Source organism: Anarhichas minor, unplaced genomic scaffold (genome assembly GCF_050575085.1).
Source record: "Anarhichas minor isolate MPS153535 unplaced genomic scaffold, ASM5057508v1 ptg000011l, whole genome shotgun sequence".
NCBI lineage: Eukaryota > Metazoa > Chordata > Actinopteri > Perciformes > Anarhichadidae > Anarhichas > Anarhichas minor.
Window position 1 is genome coordinate 14537793 of NW_027466457.1, and position 20863 is coordinate 14558655.

The window sequence follows — 20863 nt, forward strand, 5'->3', positions numbered from 1 at the left end:
TGAGAGGGACTTCACTAACAGAAGATTGTCCTCTACCGTCCAGAGGACGGTGTCGTAAGCTTTACTCCACCACTCTGAATCCATCAGCCCCAGTTTACACCAGATACCGTATCCTGTATTTTCCACAAACGAATGTGTACCACTGACACTCAGTGTTACACTTAAAGCTATTATAAACACCTTTTTATTCTCTTTTAATAGTGATCCCTTTCCCCTCCTGCATGTCTCTAAATGAGAAGCACTACTCAATTACCTTTACTATAAAAAGGTAATTGAGACCTTGAGATCTTTCAACATCAGACCAGTCGACCCAGTGAGGGTGAATCGAGCCCTGACCTGTGTCACAACTTTAAGGAATTTAACTTCCTGTAATTGTCAAAGCGTACTTCTCTCTTTCAGCGGTTAGGGTACACCCCGATCATTAGCTCGACCTTAAATTGAGATAAAACGTATTATTTATATGTAAAGAAATAGTATCCGATACAGGTCCTTTATGCACGTTTTTATGCAATTTAAGATGTTGCCTTCACAATGAACTGCACCTTGGCCTACAGCCTAAATAAACGGACATGAGTGGGATCTATAAATAGTTTCCTGTTTCCAACTACAAGCTTCCTCCAGCACTTCCTCTACTGCACTGACAAACAACTGATACAGATCACTTCCTCATTCCGAGTGGTGGAACTTTTAAAGCGTTTAAAACTCTGCACCCGTTACACTTGTCCAGACCTGCAGCGAGAGAGTCGACCGGTTGTGTGTCTGTATGCTAGAGGAGGCTGCTCTGAAAAGACTTGTCTTCTGTCCCGTGAAGCCTAATAAGGGTCTCTAGAGCCGGCATTGTGCACGACCCTTCAAACAGTAAGTACACCGCTGTCACATCTGTTATTATTAACTACGATTCTTTGCACCGGAGTTTTTAACTTCTCTTCTTTAGGCCTTGTATCAATAGTCACATCTTATCGTTTCCAGCACTCTTGCATTCTTTCCAGCACTTGCGCTTCTTTGTACGGTGGTATCTGGTGACTGAAATACCGTGGCTGTACTTTTGCCCCGGAGGATAATATTCTAAAGTAAATATGCACATTTCTGAAGTGGTAGATGATTTTCAGTTCTATATTAATAATTTTTTCAGATCAGCAAGCATCTAGAATGTTTAAGAATAGAGGAAATAGAATAAGTTGTTTAATTTCAGGAAGAGTGACAGGAAAGCTTTTTATTTGATGTTTCTCAGCCTCAGCTCTTTCTCTGTGGAGTTTGTACAAAACACTCTACTCATGTGTCTGCAGGTGTAATATTAAACTCTTGTTCCCACACAGTGCAAAGACGAGCCAGTCAGGTAGATTTGAGATTATACATTTCCCACAGGTATGAATGTGATCGTCTAACAGCTGTGATGAGCAGCCATCTTACACGCAGCAACACAGCAGTTAGAGAAACAGTTAAGTTATTGTAAAACAAGTACTTCAGATTTACAGTAGCTGTCCTCGCATGAGCATTAAAGCCAAATGCATATACTCATATATTCACTGAACGGGATAGTTTGGGTGTTTTATAACACCGTCGGTGTATTACCTAATGTAAATGATGGTCGGCACGCCCCCGGCTTGGACAAACAGACCATACGTTATATTTAGAATATTTTACTGCCATGGAACTGAACAGAGAGTGAAACTCATCTATTTTTGTCAAAGGAGTCCTGTGGCTTTGAAGAGAGCGAAGATAATTTTCACTTTCCATGCCGAAAACAGCTTTCTGATGTCAAGAAAAGGTGTGAAGATATTCTAAATATAGCGTACGCTTAAACAGATATTCATTTTGTTAAAGTCGGTCTTTCTTTTAGGAGGCTAAAATACATTTTTGCTGCTACAACCGCACTTTAAAAACACCCGGACCATCCCTTTAATGAAACAATCATATGCGCGAAATTAACATTGACGTATATATATATATATTCGCTTCCCGTTCACTGCCAGTCAATGCAAGTGAACGGGGACATTTGCTTCCGCTGGCAAAGCAAATTCTTCTTTAATTGGCAAAGTCACAGCCTCAATTCAGCTCACGGCCAGAAGGGCTGCAGCTGCGGTGGTCGCGAATGCTAAAACTCGGGCATGGGAGGATGTTCGGGGAGGCCATGGAGAAGGACTTTCGGTTGGCCTCAAGGAGGTTCTGGCAAACCATCCGACGGCTCAGGAAGGGAAAGCAGGGCTTACCCCAGGCTGTTCTCAGCAGGGGGGGGGAACTGCTGACCCGGACAGGGGACATCGTCGGGCGGTGGAAAGAGCACTTTGAGGAACTCCTAAACCCGACCAACATGTCCTCTGCAGAGGAGGCAGCGCCTGAAGATCTAGGGGGCGGCTCACCCATATCCCTGGCAGAGGCCGCTGAGGTAGTCAAAAAGCTCCTCGGTGGCAAGGCGCCAGGGGTGGATGAGATCCGCCCTGAGATGCTGAAAGCGCTGGACATATTTGGGCTGTCCTGGCTGACACGCCTCTTCAATGTCGCATGGGGGTCGGGATCAGTGCCCATGGACTGGCAGACCGGGGTGGTGGTTCCCATTTTCAAAAAGGGGGACCGGAGAGTGTGCTCGAATTACCGGGGTATCACACTACTCAGCCTCCCGGGGAAGGCTTATGCCAGGGTGCTGGAAAGGAGGCTCCGACCGTTTGTCGAACCTCAGATTCAAGAGGAGCAATGCGGATTCCGTCCCGGCCGTGGAACAGTGGACCAGCTCTTTACCCTCGCAAGACTACTGGAGGGGTTCTGGGAGTTTGCCCAACCAGTCTACATGTGCTTTGTGGACTTGGAGAAGGCTTTCGACCGGGTCCCTCGGGGGTTCTTGTGGGGGGTGCTGCGGGAGTATGGGGTGCCGGACCCATTACAACGGGCGATCCGGTCTCTGTACGACTGCAGTAGGAGCTGTGTCCGCATTCTCGGCAATAAGTCAGACACGTTCCCGGTGGGTGTTGGCCTCCGCCAGGGCTGCCCTTTGTCTCGGTCCTGTTCGTGACTTTCATGGACAGGATATCTAGGCGCAGCCGGGGGGTGGAGAACGTCAGGTTCGGGGGTCTCGGGATCACCTCTCTGCTGTTTGCAGATGATGTGGTCCTGTTAGCCTCCTCAGATCGTGACCTCCAGCATTCACTGGGGCGGTTTGCAGCCGAGTGTGAAGCGGCGGGGATGAGAGTTAGCACCTCCAAATCTGAGGCCATGGTGCTCTGCCGGAAACCGGTGGATTGCTCCCTCCAGGTGGGGACGGAGTGCCTACCTCAAGCGAAGGAGTTCAAGTATCTCGGGGTCTTGTTCACGAGTGAGGGTAAGATGGAGCGGGAGATCGACAGACGGATCGGTGCAGCTGCAGCAGTAAAGTAGGCGCTGCACCGGACCGTCTTGGTGAAGAGGGAGCTGAGCCGGAAGGCAAAGCTCTCAATTTACCACTCGGTCTACGTTGCTACCCTCACCTATGGTCACGAACTCTGGGTCGTGACCGAAAGGACAAGGTCGCGGCTACAAGCGGCCGAAATGAGCTTCCTCAGTAGGGTGGCCGGGCTTAGCCTTAGAGATAGGGTAAGGAGCTCGGTCATCAGGAGGGAGCTTGGAGTCAAGCCGCTACTCCTTTGCGTTGAAAGGAGTCAGCTGAGGTGGTTCGGGCATCTAATTAGGATGCCTCCTGGACGCCTCCCACTGGAGGTTTTCCAGGCACGTCCAACTGGGAAGAGACCCCGGGGAAGACCCAGAACACGCTGGAGGGATTACATCTCCCAGCTGGCCTGGGAACGCCTCGGGATCCCCCAGAATGAGCTGGAACATGTTGCCGGTGAGAGGGAAGTCTGGGTCAGCCTGCTTGGCCTGTTGCCACCGCGACCCGACCCCGGATAAGCGGAGGAAAATGGATGGATGGATGGACAGCCTCAATTAAAAGCAAAGACGTGTGTGGTTGACTCCACTTGGCACTAGAGATAGCGATAAAAAACACCCAGTAGATAAAAACACACCCAGTAGAGTGCAGATCACCGCAAGGTATGTCTGCAACATCCACTGCTGTAATGTGACATTGAATGAATACAATATATGAATACAGTGCGTCTTTGGCCAAAGCAGCTGAACAAATGAAAGGTAAAGTGACTCCAGTATGTTTTAGTGCCATTTTAAGAGTTTTAAGCATATTTTAATGAATATTTGGATAATATTATGAATCGCATTCATTTCGTCCAGCATAATAGTGACATGAAATGTTCATGTTGTCCCATGCCTCCTTGCCCTGTAAAGCCGGATAAGACGTGATATAAAAAATGAAAACGTCACATCAACGTTCCTCCTTGCATGTCTGAACAGTTTAATACAGACATGTAGCCACTAGCATCTATACTAGAGAGTTGGAACTCTCCTTAACTGCAACATTGGGAAAATATCCTTAGATTGTTTGTACAATCACTCAGTTAGCCCTAACATAGTGACACTGAAACACTGAGAGAGAAAGACTGATCATTTGAGTATAATGCGCTTGTGTTTGTTTAAGGTGCGGAGCACAGTCAGATCGCAGAATGAAACTCTTTCAATTCAGTGCTGTTGACAAACCGATTCCAGTTATTCCAGTTATTCCAGTTATTCCAGTTGAAACATGTTTCAACAATCAGTTGATTTGTGAATCAACCAGTCGACTAATTTCTGTTGTCTCATTGGCTAAAATGTACAAGTCCATGACCACTTATCATTTGTCCTGCACCACGAGCAACTGTAGAGTTGAGGTCATGTTGAGTCCTTTTACGGTGTGGCAATGTCATTGTCAGCATGCTAACATGCTGACAATGACAATGCTAACATGCCAAGTTAAGCAGGTATAATGTTAAATAAATTCACCATCTTAGTTTAGCATGATAGCTTTAGCACTAAACACGGATGAGGATGATGGGGGGGGGGTCATCACATCGGGTCATAAATCAGATTATTGGATACATTCAAAATGGTGATATAAAGGCATGCTAATAGTTGTTGAGGCATTTATACTCAAAACCACAAATGCAAACCTCAGGGTGGTACTATAGGAAAAGTCTGGAGATCACCAAAGATATTATGAGTCATCCTCTGGGCACCGTGAATGTCTGAACCAAATTTCAAGGTAATCTAGGGATTAGTGCTTTGCATGCAGGGTGTGCTGTGGTTACATAAATGCTCGAACTCCTCAAGACTCAAGTTCCTGTGTCTTGCTCGCCAACCACCTGCAACCTGCTGATTAAAGTGAAGGAGGTTAGCACTGAAGTTAGCAACAACTCCGGCTCAGGCTCACTGAAGGTGGGCTGACCTTTATGGTGAACCAGCTTTTCTACTTTCCGCAAGGCAAATCATTTCATAGTTATTGACAGCACGGCTAAGATGTGTAAATTCAACAGAGGATAATAAAATGTAAACTGAGCAACATTTAAGCCTTATTCAAATTCAAGAGGTTCTAGAGGTGAGGTTTTTAGTTTAATTCAAATTAAACTAAAAAACACATTATCAATGGCAAATTCAATACATTTCTAACTAAAAGCTAAAGTGTAGATTACCTGGGAAATAAAATGTATTTTCTATGGTAATGATCATGTTTAAACAGTGGCCTCCTTTTGACTTTTAACACTTTCTAAAAATGCACAGTCATCCATCCTTAGTGCGTCACAATTAAACACACAAAAACCAGGAAGCATCTGAAAACAGCCATGTCCCTTATCTCAGTGAGAACATCTACTGAGCTGAACAGTTCAACTCACATCAATACAAATATACAGTACAATTGTTAACAGACACAAATACACTCAGCTATGATTTTAAGTTTCCATATAAATGTTTGGTTATATTTGTCATACTTTATACTGTGCATGTTCAAAATGCCACCCAGCAGCAAACACTGTGCATTGCATTATCCAGGGCCGAACCTTTTTAGTCCCCAAGAAACGCAACACGCCTCAACATGCCTTTCAAAGTTCAGTTGTACACTTGAGAAGGATGCAGGAGTCTGCCTCACTGGGCGGAGAAGTCTTCACAGAAACTAGTCAATGCTTTGTTGCCCTTACCTTCATGTTTCCCATCAGAAATGACTAATATCAAGGCTTAAACATGCAGATCTATTCTCCACATGAAGGGGGTAGCAGCTCATTCTAGCCATTTACATAAATGTACGGACAATTTGACACAAAGCTGGTGTAAGTACAGTGTTACTGCAGAGCCTTCACAGATGCAATGGTGTGACTCCAGTGTTAATGCTGCAATGTTTGGCCTTGTGTACATAAGCCCTCTGACTGAACAAAAAGAAAAACAGGAAATTCCAAAACCAACAGAGCATCTCAAGTGAACTGTTCTCAACCGACTGCCGACCACGGTTTCTCTCAAAGTTGTACACTCGATCAGACAACCAACACCTGTCACTGTGAATTCATAAAAGAGTCGCAAACCAAACTGTTTATTACTCACTTTCTGAATAACAGCCACAAAAACAACACAATCATGCCTTTATAGAATAAAGAACCAGCTGCTCCCTGCTATGTACCGATCGCCTTATCAGCTCTTCTTCTGTTATTCCAGTTTTTCAACATTTCGAAGTTAAAGTAATGGAGGGGGTTGTAAGTAATTCCCTCAAACTAAATCTTTGAAAGGTTTTTTAAAAGTCTGAAAAGGAGACATTCAAACTTTCGCGTGTATGTCAGTCCTCAGGGTCTTATTAGAAATGGGCTATAAAGGCTTTGAGTCTATATGAGTAAATACTGCAGGTGGTTCAAACATTCAAGTTTTTTTTTTTAAAGTCTAAGTTTATCAAGTCAGACACCAAAAGTAAGTAATATTAAAGTCATCATTTCTAAATTAACTTCATAAATTGTTATTCTTTTAGTCTTTTACAGTGTAGAGGACTGAAAATATTCACAATTTATACAATTGACAAGAGGTGCATTGATAGCAGTTTTGGTCCTTTATGTCCACCTTGTGTCCTAAAATAAAATAGTTTAAATCTTTTTATTTTCTTACCGATTTGGCCAAGACTTAAATTCCCATTTCAAGTGAAATAAAAGCTGTTATTCTCATTGCATAAGAATAATTCAATCAATTCAAAGCTCCATTATGAATCGAAATGTGCAAACTAAAGGATTAATAATAATTTGGATAAATTAAATGAAAAGACGATATTTCTGTGTGAGTAATCGATGCAGTGAAAATGAACTCCTGCTCCTGGTGTGGACTGAGAAGGCTGTCGTGTGGAGACCAGAATTGCACTTTAATCTCCGTTAACTCCACTGACCCCCCCCAGCAGCTCTATCATTGCAAACACATGTTGCATGGGCAAGTGCTGTGTAAAGACTCAGAATCGTGGCAGTTAAGTTGGTATTTTGGCAACACCAAGCATTTCTCACTTGCACTTTTCCACCTGCACGGAATCAATGTGTTATTCTTACAACACTTGGCTGCGTTCTGCTCCGGTTTTATAGTTTCATTTTTTCTCAATGTGAATCTTCTCACAACATCAGCACCGGCCAAGCTTGACCTCAATATGGAGCGGAGTACTGTTACTGTGACACCTCTTTGAGGCTGATCTAAAGTCTGTTCCTGCACCATCAGAGAGACAATGTCTCGTTCCATTGATGGTTTATTTTAGTGTACTTTCTGAGAGGCCAGAACATGCTACTCCACTTTTCTGTAAATATTCAAAGTTCAGTGTTTATCTACTACTGCACAAGGCAATATAATGATGTGATGATGACGAAACTGTGATATTAATGAAAATATATAATACAAAACTGAAAACCTCATACATTTGTAGCCAACATCTAACAAGTAATGTTTATTAGCATTCAACAACTACAGCGAACATCAGTCTTGTCCATTTGCAGACCATCAAAACCTCAATGGAGCAGCAGTAGTGGCTAATGCTAACAAATATAAGTATCTTACCGATGAGGTTCTAATATCATGTTTTATCTTTAAAGATAAAGAGATGAAAGGACTCCTCTCTGGCAAAATACATTGACAAACAAAAGCTAACAAAATGGAAGTTTACCCTGAAGAGGTGCAGGACTTTTGACCCCCCATACACACTCTTGAAATGTCAAGTCAACATATTGTACTAACTATTTACTACTTTAATTTGGTTCTGAAGACTCTGAAAACTCCCCCAGCTCACTCAGAAGTCACATCTGACACCACTAAACTCTGAATTAGTCCACTGCTCATTAAAGCTTTGTTTCTCTCAATACAGATCAAGATGAAGAGAAGGGATACGCCCCTTCACAAGCAGCAGTCTTCACCATGCTTGGGGAAAGGTGAGAACATACTCCTGCAGGGTTTTACCTTCCATTATACGCCTCGGGCTACAATTGTCCCTTGAGAGTTGCTGCCAACTTCATCGCTTTTAAGAGAGCTACAAAAATTGTGAAATAGTGAAATAGTATAGTTTTAAGTCAAAAACTTTAGACCCTCAACCCCGACGGAACCCAGAGACACTCCTGTCCAGTCCAGTGTAGTATGAACATCGTCTACACATTCATAATAATAAAGTACCAATAGTCTCACGTATACCACCGTTCACCATGCATCTGTTGACAGTGTTGCTAAATCGGAGTGTCCCTCCATCGTCGGTGCTGGACAAGGACTAAACAGAACCAACCCACTTAACATTCTTGTATTATCACAGTACTAAATACTGAGCAGGAAACCGTTTCCGTTTCGGCAACATGAAGAGCTACAATGACCGTGTAGAGTTTTCATCAAATAATAACACAGAACTGTAAGAAAAAGCCCGGACCAATGGCTTTGTGAACGCATCATTTTGGGACATCGGGTAAAAGTTTTACGACCCCCATTTCTCAGTGAGAAGACGGACACTCCTCCTTTAGACATGTTTTGCTTTCACTTTGTTTCAGTCAGATCTTGGATTGAGTTATTTTGAATACAAGGATACACAGTTATGAGTACTGACTTTACCTTTCATCCCTCTGCACTGTATTCAGAGTGATAATCTCTTTACAGTGTGAACCATCCACATGAGATCACAGTAAAGCATTTACTGTACATGGCATTAACTGTGTTTCTCTTAAACCGTTACCACATTAAAGAAGTAATATTTCTTGTTAAATACATTTGTTTACATGACTTTCTGCAGTTTAAAACATTGACTGTAGCAGCGTGAACCCTTACATGCTAGCTCCACCATGGACAATAGCTGGGACTGTTTGCTTTTGGTCTTTAAATTATATCCCACCCCCTCCTCGTCGCCCCACCGTCTCACAGATAGCCGCTCACACGTTAGCAGCCAGTTGCGACGTACCAGCTTTGATTAGCAGCCCCTGTTGCCATGACGCTTTCAGCACCCTAAAATAGGAGGTAGAGAGAGACACTCAAGACAACAACAAATAGCAGCTGCATAATACACACTGTGTCACCCGGACCACATAAACAGAGGAGCAAGGCTTGACCGAGGCAGTAGGAGGGAAAAGCCAGGAGAGGAAGCGTCGTAGAGCCGAGAGAGCTGCGGGCACCAGACCTGAGGAGTCATTTAGAAGTGGTCTCTGAGACAAAGACAGCTCAGAGCTTTATAGTCTTAGAAGAGACCGGAGCCGACGCATGACAGCTGAAATACTTGACTCACGAGAACCAAACATGGCCAACATCACAAAGGAAGGTAAGAGACACATAGAGCTCCTTCAGTCACTCAATGTCTGTGGTTTGAGTTTTCACTTTATGTAGGTAAGTACTCCAGAGTATTTATAATTACTGAAGCAATTTAATAAGCATTTTTTTAATGATATTTTTCTATTTTTCCAAAACACAAATGCATATCTTTAGAAATGTTGTTACGTATGTTAACAGACCCTCCCGACCGACTGCTGTTAGTGCGTCAGGTTTCTATAATGAAGGAAGTAGGTCAAGGTCATCCGAGAGGCGGCTCAGCTGTTCCGGCAGAGAGAACGTACACAAGTCGAGAGGCTCGTCAGAAATGCCGGCTTCCCAAATATGCAAGTTGAAAAATTGTGCCAATGTCATGTGTGACGGCGCCAAGATGAGTTTTCAGACGGATAGAGTTGCATGAAGAGATGTTTGCTACGTGATATGACGGCGCTGCATTTCCTGTCTTGCACTTGTTGATTCACATACCAACAGGACGATTGATGATGGAACAGTGACCTACACTGGCTGCAACTTTAATATTAATAGTAACAGTTTGTTTACAATGTAAACTTATTAGATCTGCGAACAGAAAAGCGTTAATACCGATTGTCGTGATCGCATATTTTCCTGAATATTTTCGGATAACGATCGTCAGTAAAACTTTATTTCACACTGTGATGGTTAACGTTAAACGGTGTAATGGTCCACTAATCACTACTGACGGGTGTTGAATAGCAACAATAGATCTCACACCAGTGGGATTCAGTTGGCTGCCAAAGCTTTATTTAAAAACACAACTCTGCTGTGCGACTCAAAATATGAATTCACAGGGTCTCAAGTTTCAAAATAAGAGCCTGGCTCCTCGTGCTGTGGGTATGGAAGAGAATCAGGTCAATACAAATAAACATGACTGTTTTCCCAACCAAAGGGTCAAGAGGACAACAATGATGGCATGCTAATAACTGCCCTTCTAACAACAAAGAGGCAGACATTCCTTTTCCATTTACAGTAAAAAGCTGAATTATCAGGATACTTTTTTATTGGTTTTAAAGTTTCTACAAATACGCTAACAAGGACGATACGTTTGACTGACTTAAAATGGCGAAATGCAACAAACGATGAAAAGCACGAGGAACAGTTGTCAACCACACTTACAGTGATTCACAGAGGTGTGAATCCTCAACGATTCAAACACATAACCATTCTCGATGCATCTTGATGTATTGCATACACAATCTTCTATATTACTGCACATGGCTACTTATTTAACCATTAACACAAGCAGTCAGATGAACTCCCCTTTTGTTTAGAAAGTGCTTTTAAAAATCAGACGACGACAGTCTTTAACACAAAAGCTGATTATTTTCAGCATCTGTGTGAGCCACCTCTGCACATAAACATACATCTCTGTATGCTTTTACACTGCAGGAATTAGCCTATAGCCGCTAGCTGACTTTTCCTGTCTCACAGCTCTTCTACTCTCACTTGGTTTAATCACTGCATCTCCTGACGTGTTCAACAACACCACGCTAGAATTTCAGCCTGCATGCACAGTTGTTTTTTTTAGATTATGATCCGTCACTGCCTCGTTAACATACTCATCTTCCACCGCTAGTCATTAATGCAGATCAGACCTAAACTGCACGATAATGTCACGCTATTGGATTCAAAGAAATAAACACAACGATGCATCAGCAGACAAATAATACAGACTGTTTTCAGTTCGTTGTTTTGTTTTCAGTTTGTGTTGCATATCCTTCCCAGTGCTGCGTAATCACAGAGAGGCTGACCCGTAGTCCCGGTCTAGGACAGCCAGGACCCTGATTAACTGTGTTTACTGTAACTTGTCCGACGCGTTGGCAGGACATGCAGCCACTCAAGACTGGTGAGAGTTACGATGAGGCATTGCAAAACATACCAAGTGAATCTCCTCACCCCCGCCACCCCCTCACCTCCAACTCATATTCGGAGGTCTCATGTTTATCTTGCTGGTATTTGTTTTCACTGCCACCGCTAACATGATGTTAGTTCTCCCTCACAGACTGTAACTACTTCAGTGCGGTGAACAGAGAGTAGGGGACTGACATGCGCTTTAAAAACTTGGCTATTAGGTCGCCCCGTAAGCATGTCATTTCTGTAATTTTATCTTTTTCCAACACCAGTGAAACAGAGTTTGTGGTTTTTCTTCTTGCCCACCAAACATGAAGCGCTTTTCTAGTCTTTTCCAACCACTCAAAGCGCTTTCACACTACTTGTCATCATTCACCCATTCACACACTGATGGCAGGGGCTAAGTGCCACCTTATGTGCCATCCACATTCATACAACCGCAGGCACAGCTACGGGAGCAATTTTGGGGTTAAGTGTCTTGCTCAAGGACACCGACATGCGACTAGCCGGGGATTGAACCGCCGATCTTCTGATTGAAGGAGCTCTCCACTTAGCCACAGCCGCCCACACGATGTCAGTTGGCATAAGCCTGCGTCCACTGTAGGCCTACATAAGCAACAGCTCTCTGCCCAGAACCACTCCATCATTTACATCTTTATTAATTGTAATAAACACTTTTGTCGGATATGCCATTTTAAGCAAAACAAAAAACATTCACTGAAACTCAAATCTTTCTTGACTCCCTCAGAAATGCCGCAGCTCTTCAAAAGACTGTCGATGAACGAGATGGATGAGAAGGTACGCCTGCAGGCGGAGAAGGTGTACGCCTCGGCCCTGAAAGAGGAGGACACCAATGACGCTCTGTCGCTGTTCAGCGTGCCGGAGGACTGTCCCATCGGCCTGCAGGAGGACAGGGAGAGGGTGCTGCAGAAGGAGCTGGCAGCGCAGCAGTCTCAGGAGTCTGCTAAGAAGTAGGAAATGTGTTTGATCAAATCTGCCTCTCTTCATGTGCAGCAGCCCTTTTGCATCTCAAATCTCCATGTGTGTGTGTGTGAGGTGAAAAGATGTGAGCGAGTAATGCCCGTCCTCTCTCTCGCGTGCGTCACTAGGAAGAAGAGTTTCAAGTTGAAGCGTTCGCAGACGGTGTCGTCGCAGATACCCGGCGATGGTAACTGGGCCCGCTCCCCAACGCTGGACTCAACCACACCAGAAGCTTTGCCCAGAGAGGACTCTCCAGACTTCCAGAGAGTGACCATCAGTGGAGATTACTGTGCAGGGGTAAGCAGGGTCAACACATAACATGAACTTGAAACTGTGGCTTCATGCTCATCACATCTCCCTGCACTAAACAAATGAGCATCTTCATTAAAAGAAGTGGCTGTGCGCAAAGATCGACACAAGACTTAGAAGAGAAACTCGGTGAGGCTGCAGTGGTCATTTCAAAGTTTGGCCAAAGTGTGGCCATGTTTTTACCCATTTCTTGGTGAAGCAATAACTTTTTTCATGACGTTTCCAGATCACAGTTGAGTATTATGAGCAGGCAGCCAAAAGTCTGCTTGGGGCTCTGTTCATCAGAGAGAAGTACTCCAGACTGGCCTACCACACCTTCCCCAGGACCACCGCCCGGTTCCTCCGCAGCGCCGAAAATGAGAAGTGGCGGGAGGAGGATGAGATCATGCCAGGTAGGGCCATCAGAGAACCTCCTCTTTTACTCATTGGATAAACGTTTTAAGTTAATACTCCTGTCTTAACTCTTGTACACTCAATGGAGTTGCGATGTGGGAGGAGCTATTTTGAGAGCTCTTGGATCCATTCATGAAAAAAAAACAGCTGAACAACCAAACAGCGACCCTCCAACTCTATGTACCTTCATGCTAGACCTGTGCAAGTAAAGCCGTTTGTCCAGCTCAACCAACCAACACAACACTGTAGACAAGTGTAAAACCGTGATGAAACAGGTGACATATCTTGTTGTTGCTGTCAGTGAGCCTCGACTGCAGCACTCTCACATCCAAGGTTAGCAAAACAACTCAGACTGAGAGCAGAAAGAAGCAGAGATAAGTCAAGAGACAGATATAACACCGGCTATTTCCCACAGTCGATTCAATGCAATGGGTGTCCTTGAGAGAACAGCAAGTTGGAACAACGAGAGCAACATTAATTTGATGTCAGCGGTTCTGTGCGGTTTACGTTTAGTTGTGTTTTGCATGGTAATGATGAACAAAATGTCTATTTTTACGACTTCTCTGTGTTAGTGTGAAGAGAGTGTGAGCCAAAGTCAGTCGAACCATTCATGACTACAGATAGGAATAGCTATCCTACACTGATACATATATGGATATGACCAAGGTGTACTGTAACCGGTCCATCAACTGTACTGTACTACACCAGACTTGGATTAGGGCAAAGAGAACGTGGGAGCTAAATATAGAAGGTTCATAATCTCAAAGGGTTCAGATAAACAGTTTACAAAAACATTATTTTTAGAGTTCAGATTCATAAACTAAGTGCTACTCTTTGGCCCTTTTTGTTTATTTCCTCCCATCGTCTGCAGACATCTGGCCTTTCCCTCATGAAGGGGAGGACCCGTACTCCATGGAGGGTATTCCTGAGGACCTGAACTACGAGCTGCAGATGAAGGACGGCATAGTTAATGTTTACGACAACGCCGAGGCCCTGGAACAACAGCGGCCCCACAACCTCCCGTACCCCGACCTCGAGACCTTTGCCATAGACCTGAGCCACGTCCTCGCAATGATAGCCGACGGCCCGACGTGAGTGCACAAACGTTTTTAAATATTCTATTAAATGGAGATTTTAACTCATATTTCACAAAAAAGCCTTCCTGAACTGTGGAGCAGTATGCCTGAGGAAAAGATTAGTGACATATCTTACATTTGCCTCCATGCCTCACAGAAAAACCTACTGTCACAGACGGTTGAACTTCTTGGCCTCTAAATTCTACCTCCATGAAATGATGAATGAAATGGCCGAGCTAAAAGAGCTGAAATGTGTTCCACACAGAGACTTCTACAACGTCAGAAAGGTCGGTTGGTATTTTTTACATCTAGCTCCGCATGCAAATAATCACGATATAGAACTTCTATATTAAAAAAAGATGTAATAAGATTCATGTGGCCGACATTGCTTCAATCTGAGCTTTTACTCTGAAGGGCCGTCTCGCTACAGCAGAAGTTATTTCTAACTAAAGTGCCCTGAGTCTAAATAAACCGAAGTTTATGGATCCGCTGTAACCTGTCAGATGAAGTCATGCACATCGTCTGCTTCGTGTCCAACACAGGTGGACACGCATATACACGCTGCTGCCTGCATGAACCAGAAGCATCTGCTGAAATTCATAAAGACCACATACCAGACGGAGGCCGATCGCGTGGTCTTGGAGATGGCCGGTCAGAAGTTCACGCTGAAGGAAGTCTTCCAGAAACTCAACAAGGACCCCTACGACCTCACCGTGGACTCTCTGGACGTGCACGCTGTAAGAACAAATTCATAACCGTCAAACTCAATCAATTCCAGCTACATTTCTGCCATACAGTCAAACATCCGGCTCGCTTTGGATGATTTATCTAAAAAGAAAAAACGTCCTTGAGGCAAATAAATCAGGTAATCACGTAATAACTCCATGTGCATGCCGAGGTTTAATTTGTCGTGTTCAAATAGCGACAGAAGTTTTCACTAACATGTGCTTACTGACACAAGGATGCAATTATGGGTGTTCATGCGTTTCACGTGGTGTTATGCAATCATTTTTATGTTCCATGCGAGGTCCTCTTAATGTGTAACCTGACAATAATCAACAGTCACTTTGTTGGATGGAGAACGTGATCACAAGATTCCCCTTCTCTCACGAATCACTCTCTTAGGGAAGACAAACATTTCATCGCTTTGACAAGTTCAACTCCAAATACAACCCAGTGGGAGCCAGCGAGCTGCGAGAGATATACTTGAAGACAGACAACTACATCAAAGGAGAATACTTTGCACGTCTCATCAAGGTGTAGTATGAGTTTAAGTACTAATATCACTTCGAGGTCCTAAAAACTGTGTTTTCATGCATTTAATTAGATTTCTGCTCAGGTTGAAGTTAGATGAAGCTAAACTGGAATTATGAAAAGTCAACAAACTCCATGATAACGAGGGTCAGCGAGATATCGAAGAAGGAGTCTATAAAAGAGTAACTGAAGACATTTCTACATGAGTGGGAAAAGCTCACGAGTAAATAATGAAACTAATAATGGCTGAGTTCCATTTAGCTGGTTCAGTTTCAGGGTCTTGTGCATGCCGGCTCACTGACAAAGGCCTAATAAACACAATACTTACTTTAAAAACAGTATTAAAAAAAATAAACAATAAAACTGCTTGAAGTTCAACCGAATTCAATTGTTGTTTAACTATTTAACTAATTCCTCAAGGTATTAGAATAATCAAAAGTGCATGGGTGCATTATAAAACTGATAATAATAATAATAATAATAATAGACCATCTTTCACAGCAACGGTGTTTAGGCCTTTGCCTTTATTTGCCTTTATTTGCCTTTTTGCGTTTTATTTAAAGTATAAATTATTTTTCTCATCCTTAAATTATATGTGTATCTTTGAGTAAATGTGGTTTATATTCAGTGTATTTTGTGTATTTTGTGTGTAATTGTATTCCAAAGACTTGAACCATCGGTGATAATTGCTATGGTTGTAAAGGCCTTGCACCCACTGCTGGAGGACAACTGATACTAGAGTACATGAAGTATCTTAAAGTACCCTTGTTCTATGGGTATTTAGAAATCAACTTGTTATCTGTTGGGTAAAGAATTAACAAACGGTCACTTCTGCTTTATTGAGAAACATCACCAGCGTCCTGTGGTTTGGCGTCTTGTTTCAGGAAGTGGCCAAAGAGCTGGAGGACAGCAAGTACCAGCACGCCGAGCCCCGTCTCTCCATTTACGGCCGCTCTGCCAGCGAGTGGGAGAGCCTCGCAACCTGGTTCATCCAGCATAAGGTCCACTCACCCAACATGAGGTGGATGATCCAAATTCCCAGGATCTAGTGAGTGCTGACAGTAAAATAATAATACATGCTTCTTTTAACGCAAAGCGGTCTGCGTCCATTTAAATGTGACAATAAGCCATATGAAAGGTTCCTCATCTTCACAATTCCTCCTTTAAATAATGACTGATGTAGTTTATTTAGGATGACCATTAGGGACGCACCAACATGACTTTTTTCAGTTCCAGTATTGATACCTGGGCTATATCGGCCGATACGGAGTACCGATCCGATACCATTAAAACGATGCATCCCTCACTGTGTGGAAGAGATTTGAATCATTCCTTTATGTGTGCGGCAACATCAGGCTGAAGAAATCCTGAGAAGATAATTCTTAATGTCAGAGTTTAATTGTTCTGAATAAGCAAACAAATGCTAAAAATCTGTTTTTTGAACGGGAAGAGGAGTTCATTTGATTCCTTTTGTCTTGCAGTGACATTTTCAAGTCAAAGAAATTAGTACCAAACTACGCCAAGATGCTGCAGAACATTTTCCTCCCCCTCTTTGAGGCAACAGTGAATCCCCAGAAGCACAAAGCAACTCATGTGTTCTTGAAATACGTAAGTACACCAGTGATCGGTGGAATCTGTGACAAGAAACCTTTTAAAGTGAATTACTGTAGCAGCCAATATCTGTTTGTTTTGCCCGGAGTATTCTCTGATTTTTAGTGACACTTCTTTGGAAACAGACTGAGCAAACTTTACCAGCAACTCATTAGAGATTGTCATTGTTTTCTTTGGCTGGTGAGTGAAGCAAATCTACGAGCCGCTTGCATACTTTACCAGCGTTTGAGCGGTGCTGATGAACAAACATGCATGATTGTGTAGTTTTTCTTTCACAAATGTGCCGCTGACATCGTCGTCATTGTCCTCTAGGTGACAGGATTTGACAGCGTGGATGACGAGTCCAAACACAGCGACCACATGTTCTCTTACAAAAGCCCAAAGCCTGAGGCGTGGACCACCGACGACAACCCTCCCTACACCTACTACCTGTTCTACATGTACGCCAACATCATGGTGCTCAACAACCTGCGCAAGTACGTCCTGCATGACTGTGCAAAGATTCCTGAGTCGTTTTATGACATCGAAGGCCAATGCAATTAACACCTCGTGTTACTTGCCATGTTCACACTGATTCCTTAGTAAAAATTCATAGTTTCCAGTCTGATCTGCAGGTATATTGCATCCGTAATAAAGCCAGGATGTAAACACCAGAAATATGATGGTTTTTGGCTCATTATTTGTCCCTCATTATTTGTCCGCTCCTCAGGGAGCGAGGACTGAACACCTTCCAGTTTCGTCCCCACTGTGGCGAGGCCGGCTCCATCACCCACCTGGTCTCTGCCTTCCTCACGTCTGACAACATCTCCCACGGACTCAACCTCAAGAAGGTGCAGTCCTGAATCCATGCTACGGTTTGATACTCAAAGTCAAACAATTTGCTGCTACAGAAACCCTAAAAATGTAGCACAACAGCTTTTGTAAAGTTCCTGGAGTAACTCCGGTAGTATTACTCACATTGCTTTGCCGTCTACCCCCCACAGAGTCCAGTGTTGCAGTACCTGTACTACCTGGCCCAGGTCCCGATAGCCATGTCCCCACTGAGTAACAACAGCCTGTTCTTGGAGTACTCCAAGAACCCGCTACGAGAGTTCCTCCAGAAAGGCCTGTGTGTGTCGCTGTCCACTGACGATCCCATGCAGTTCCACTACACCAAGGTCAGAACCACCAGGACCAGAAGGGATCACATGACTATTTAAGTTCCTCACAGTCAGGATCACTTTACGGCGGACTGTCTTGGTGACACTATTATCAGCATCAGTATAATGTACAATACTGTGTGTGGTGCAGGAACCCCGGGACTTCACTTGATGAAACTTAAACTAATACGTAGTGGGAAGGGCTGCAACTAACTGGTATTTTTCATCAATAATTGTACCGATTCTTTCTTCGATGCATCTGTTTATCGTTTTTTTTGCCAATCAAAACTTCACAGACTGACCAAAAGTCCAAAACCCAAAGATATTTAGTTTACTATGACAAAGAGAAGCAGCAAATCCTCTCACTTGAGCAGCTGGAACCTCAGACACTGAAGAAACCGTTTCAGTATTCTTGTTAAATAAAATTAAATAAATAAATGACAAACAAAAAATCAATAATCAAAATAATTGATATCATTTTTCTGTCCAACGACGAACCATATTAGCTGTACTAGTAGGACACACATAATCAAATTACTCTCATAGGAATAAGCCAAAATGAGTACGAATAAATGAATAAAATGTTCCTTTTAACCCTTTCAGGAGGCCCTGATGGAGGAGTACGCCATCGCAGCCCAGCTGTGGAAGCTGAGCACCTGTGACTTGTGTGAGATAGCCAGAAACAGTGTGTTGCAGAGCGGACTCTCACATCAGGTAAAGTCGATCTCGATCAGTTTCATTCCTGGCTTTTAGGACTTTACTACGTATTTCTCCATCACCCTCCTGCTTACTTCCATCACAGTCTACAGCCTGAGCTTCATCAAACTTTGCAGGCTGCCAATAAAATAGTCCAATCCTCAACAAAATAAGGTTCAAATTGGGGGATTGACCTAAGTTTTAAATCTCACGTCGCTTGAAGAATTTGACCCTTTTGGCTGTTTAACAAAGCGATTCTTCTGAACTCTATGTCCCTCAGTGAGCGAGCAAAGACGGTTCCAATACATATGAGAATTTAAACAGCTGAGAGACATTCTACAGTTTAAAATAAACTTGTCAGTGCTCTCTGGTGGACAAACAATGATGACACTGTTTCTAAACGGCCTCAAAGATATTTCTGAAATCACTACGGTTTCTTCCCTTTGTCCATACAGATATACAGTATCTTTGATAAGCTAATATTGGCCTATTCAAATTTTACAGTTGGGCTCTCTCAAAAACGTTCCCCTAATGAGCAAATTATTGGTCAAACATTACATTATATTAGCCCCACCTGCGCTATAATGAGGAGTGCTTCCTCTTTTGTACAATCCCTGTCTCAGTTCTTCAAAGGTCCATAAAGGTCCTGCTACGTCACTGTAATAAATCTAACTGCTTTTGGAACGATCCTAAATGAAACCTTGTCCTGGAGCTCATAATGCTACTGTGTCCTAATACAGAGGAATATCATTCAGTCACGCTGTAACATAAGATAAGATAAGATAAGATACTCCTTTATTAAATCCTTTATTAAGCTTGCTCACAATTCAACCAAATATCCCATGTTGAGGTCACAAGTATGCGTTATATCTGCTCTCCATCTACTGTATATCTTTCTATTTCTTTACCTTTTCACCCTGCAGGAGAAGAAACACTTCATTGGTCCAAACTACCGACAGGACGGACCGCAGGGCAACGACATTCAGCGGACGAACGTGGCACAAATCCGCATGGCCTACCGCCACGAGACACTGTGCAACGAGCTCAGCTTTCTGGTGGACGCAGTGAAGACGGATGTTGGCACAAACCTACCTGAGTGATTTACCCTACGCGAGCACAAACTGTGCCTGGATATATCCTCAGGGATAAAAAAATATATATATCGAATGTTAGATGACACGTCCATTTTTTTTTTACACATTCTTATTAAACTTTCTGACCCAGATTTGAAAAATCGGCTTCGTTTTATTTTATGTCGGTGCAGAAATGTGTCGTGTTACTTGATTGTTAGACCGTATTGAATGCTGCATCTGTGACCTTTGCCCTCAAATAATTGGGAAAGAAGTTTATTTCTTCTTTTGACAGCTGTGAAGTGCACTTGTGGATTTGGATATATGAAAGATTTAGAACAACACAGTGATTCAGAAGCTGAATATAAAATGAAAAATAGTTCTTATAACTGCAGAGTCGGCAGTGATTGGTGAATGTTTTTTTTGTCACTTGTATTTATGCATGTTAGAAAGACCTTTATCTGGACTATAGGTATGAAATGAAAGATAAGTGCAAGTGTGAGCGAGCTTTCAAACTAGTTTTGTGAGAACGCTGTGGTGAAATCAGCAGCACAAAACCCTGTTGTACTCACAACTGTAAAAAAAGACTACCTTGTAATAATTTTTCTTTTCTACTATTGTCATTTCTTATAGATTTTGATATGTAAATAAAGGCTGCAAAACAGTCGACAATGTTGCCGCATAGCTTCTTTTTTCACTTGTGCATCTCCATGAGGTTACATATAGAATGAGACTGAAAGTGAGCGGATCTTCTTAAAGACTAAGAGCAGACATCTGCTGCCAACTTATAATAAGAGACATTTAGACTCCATCCACA

The 20863-nt window shown here is 43.0% G+C and overlaps 1 protein-coding gene across 2 annotated transcripts; it reads left to right on the forward strand.

The window, feature by feature from the left end:
- Positions 1–670: 670 nt before the first annotated feature.
- Positions 671–20718, forward strand: ampd3b (adenosine monophosphate deaminase 3b). Of its 2 annotated transcripts, XM_076089590.1 has the most exons (16): positions 671–858; positions 8219–8282; positions 12266–12488; positions 12627–12795; positions 13034–13199; positions 14072–14291; positions 14434–14563; positions 14819–15013; positions 15402–15533; positions 16415–16578; positions 17012–17138; positions 17454–17617; positions 17851–17971; positions 18125–18298; positions 18884–18994; positions 19900–20718. In XM_076089590.1, the coding sequence occupies exons 2-16, from the start codon at positions 8225–8227 to the stop codon at positions 20074–20076; spliced, it is 2331 nt and encodes a 776-aa protein (XP_075945705.1). In that variant the 5' UTR covers positions 671–858; positions 8219–8224; the 3' UTR covers positions 20077–20718. The 2 variants fall into 2 exon arrangements, with proteins under 2 accessions (XP_075945705.1, XP_075945706.1); XM_076089591.1 differs by lacking the exons at positions 671–858; positions 8219–8282 and adding an exon at positions 8324–11512.
- Positions 20719–20863: the final 145 nt, after the last annotated feature.

Bases quoted from the DNA above. Each gene is read 5' to 3' on its own strand.
- ampd3b (XM_076089590.1), top strand. From the start codon at position 8,225: ATGAAGAGAAGGGATACGCCCCTTCACAAGCAGCAGTCTTCACCATGC. The intron at 16,579-17,011 runs GTGAGTGCTGAC...TTTGTCTTGCAG, and splicing joins ATCCAAATTCCCAGGATCTA to TGACATTTTCAAGTCAAAGA. The intron at 18,995-19,899 runs GTAAAGTCGATC...TTCACCCTGCAG, and splicing joins AGAGCGGACTCTCACATCAG to GAGAAGAAACACTTCATTGG.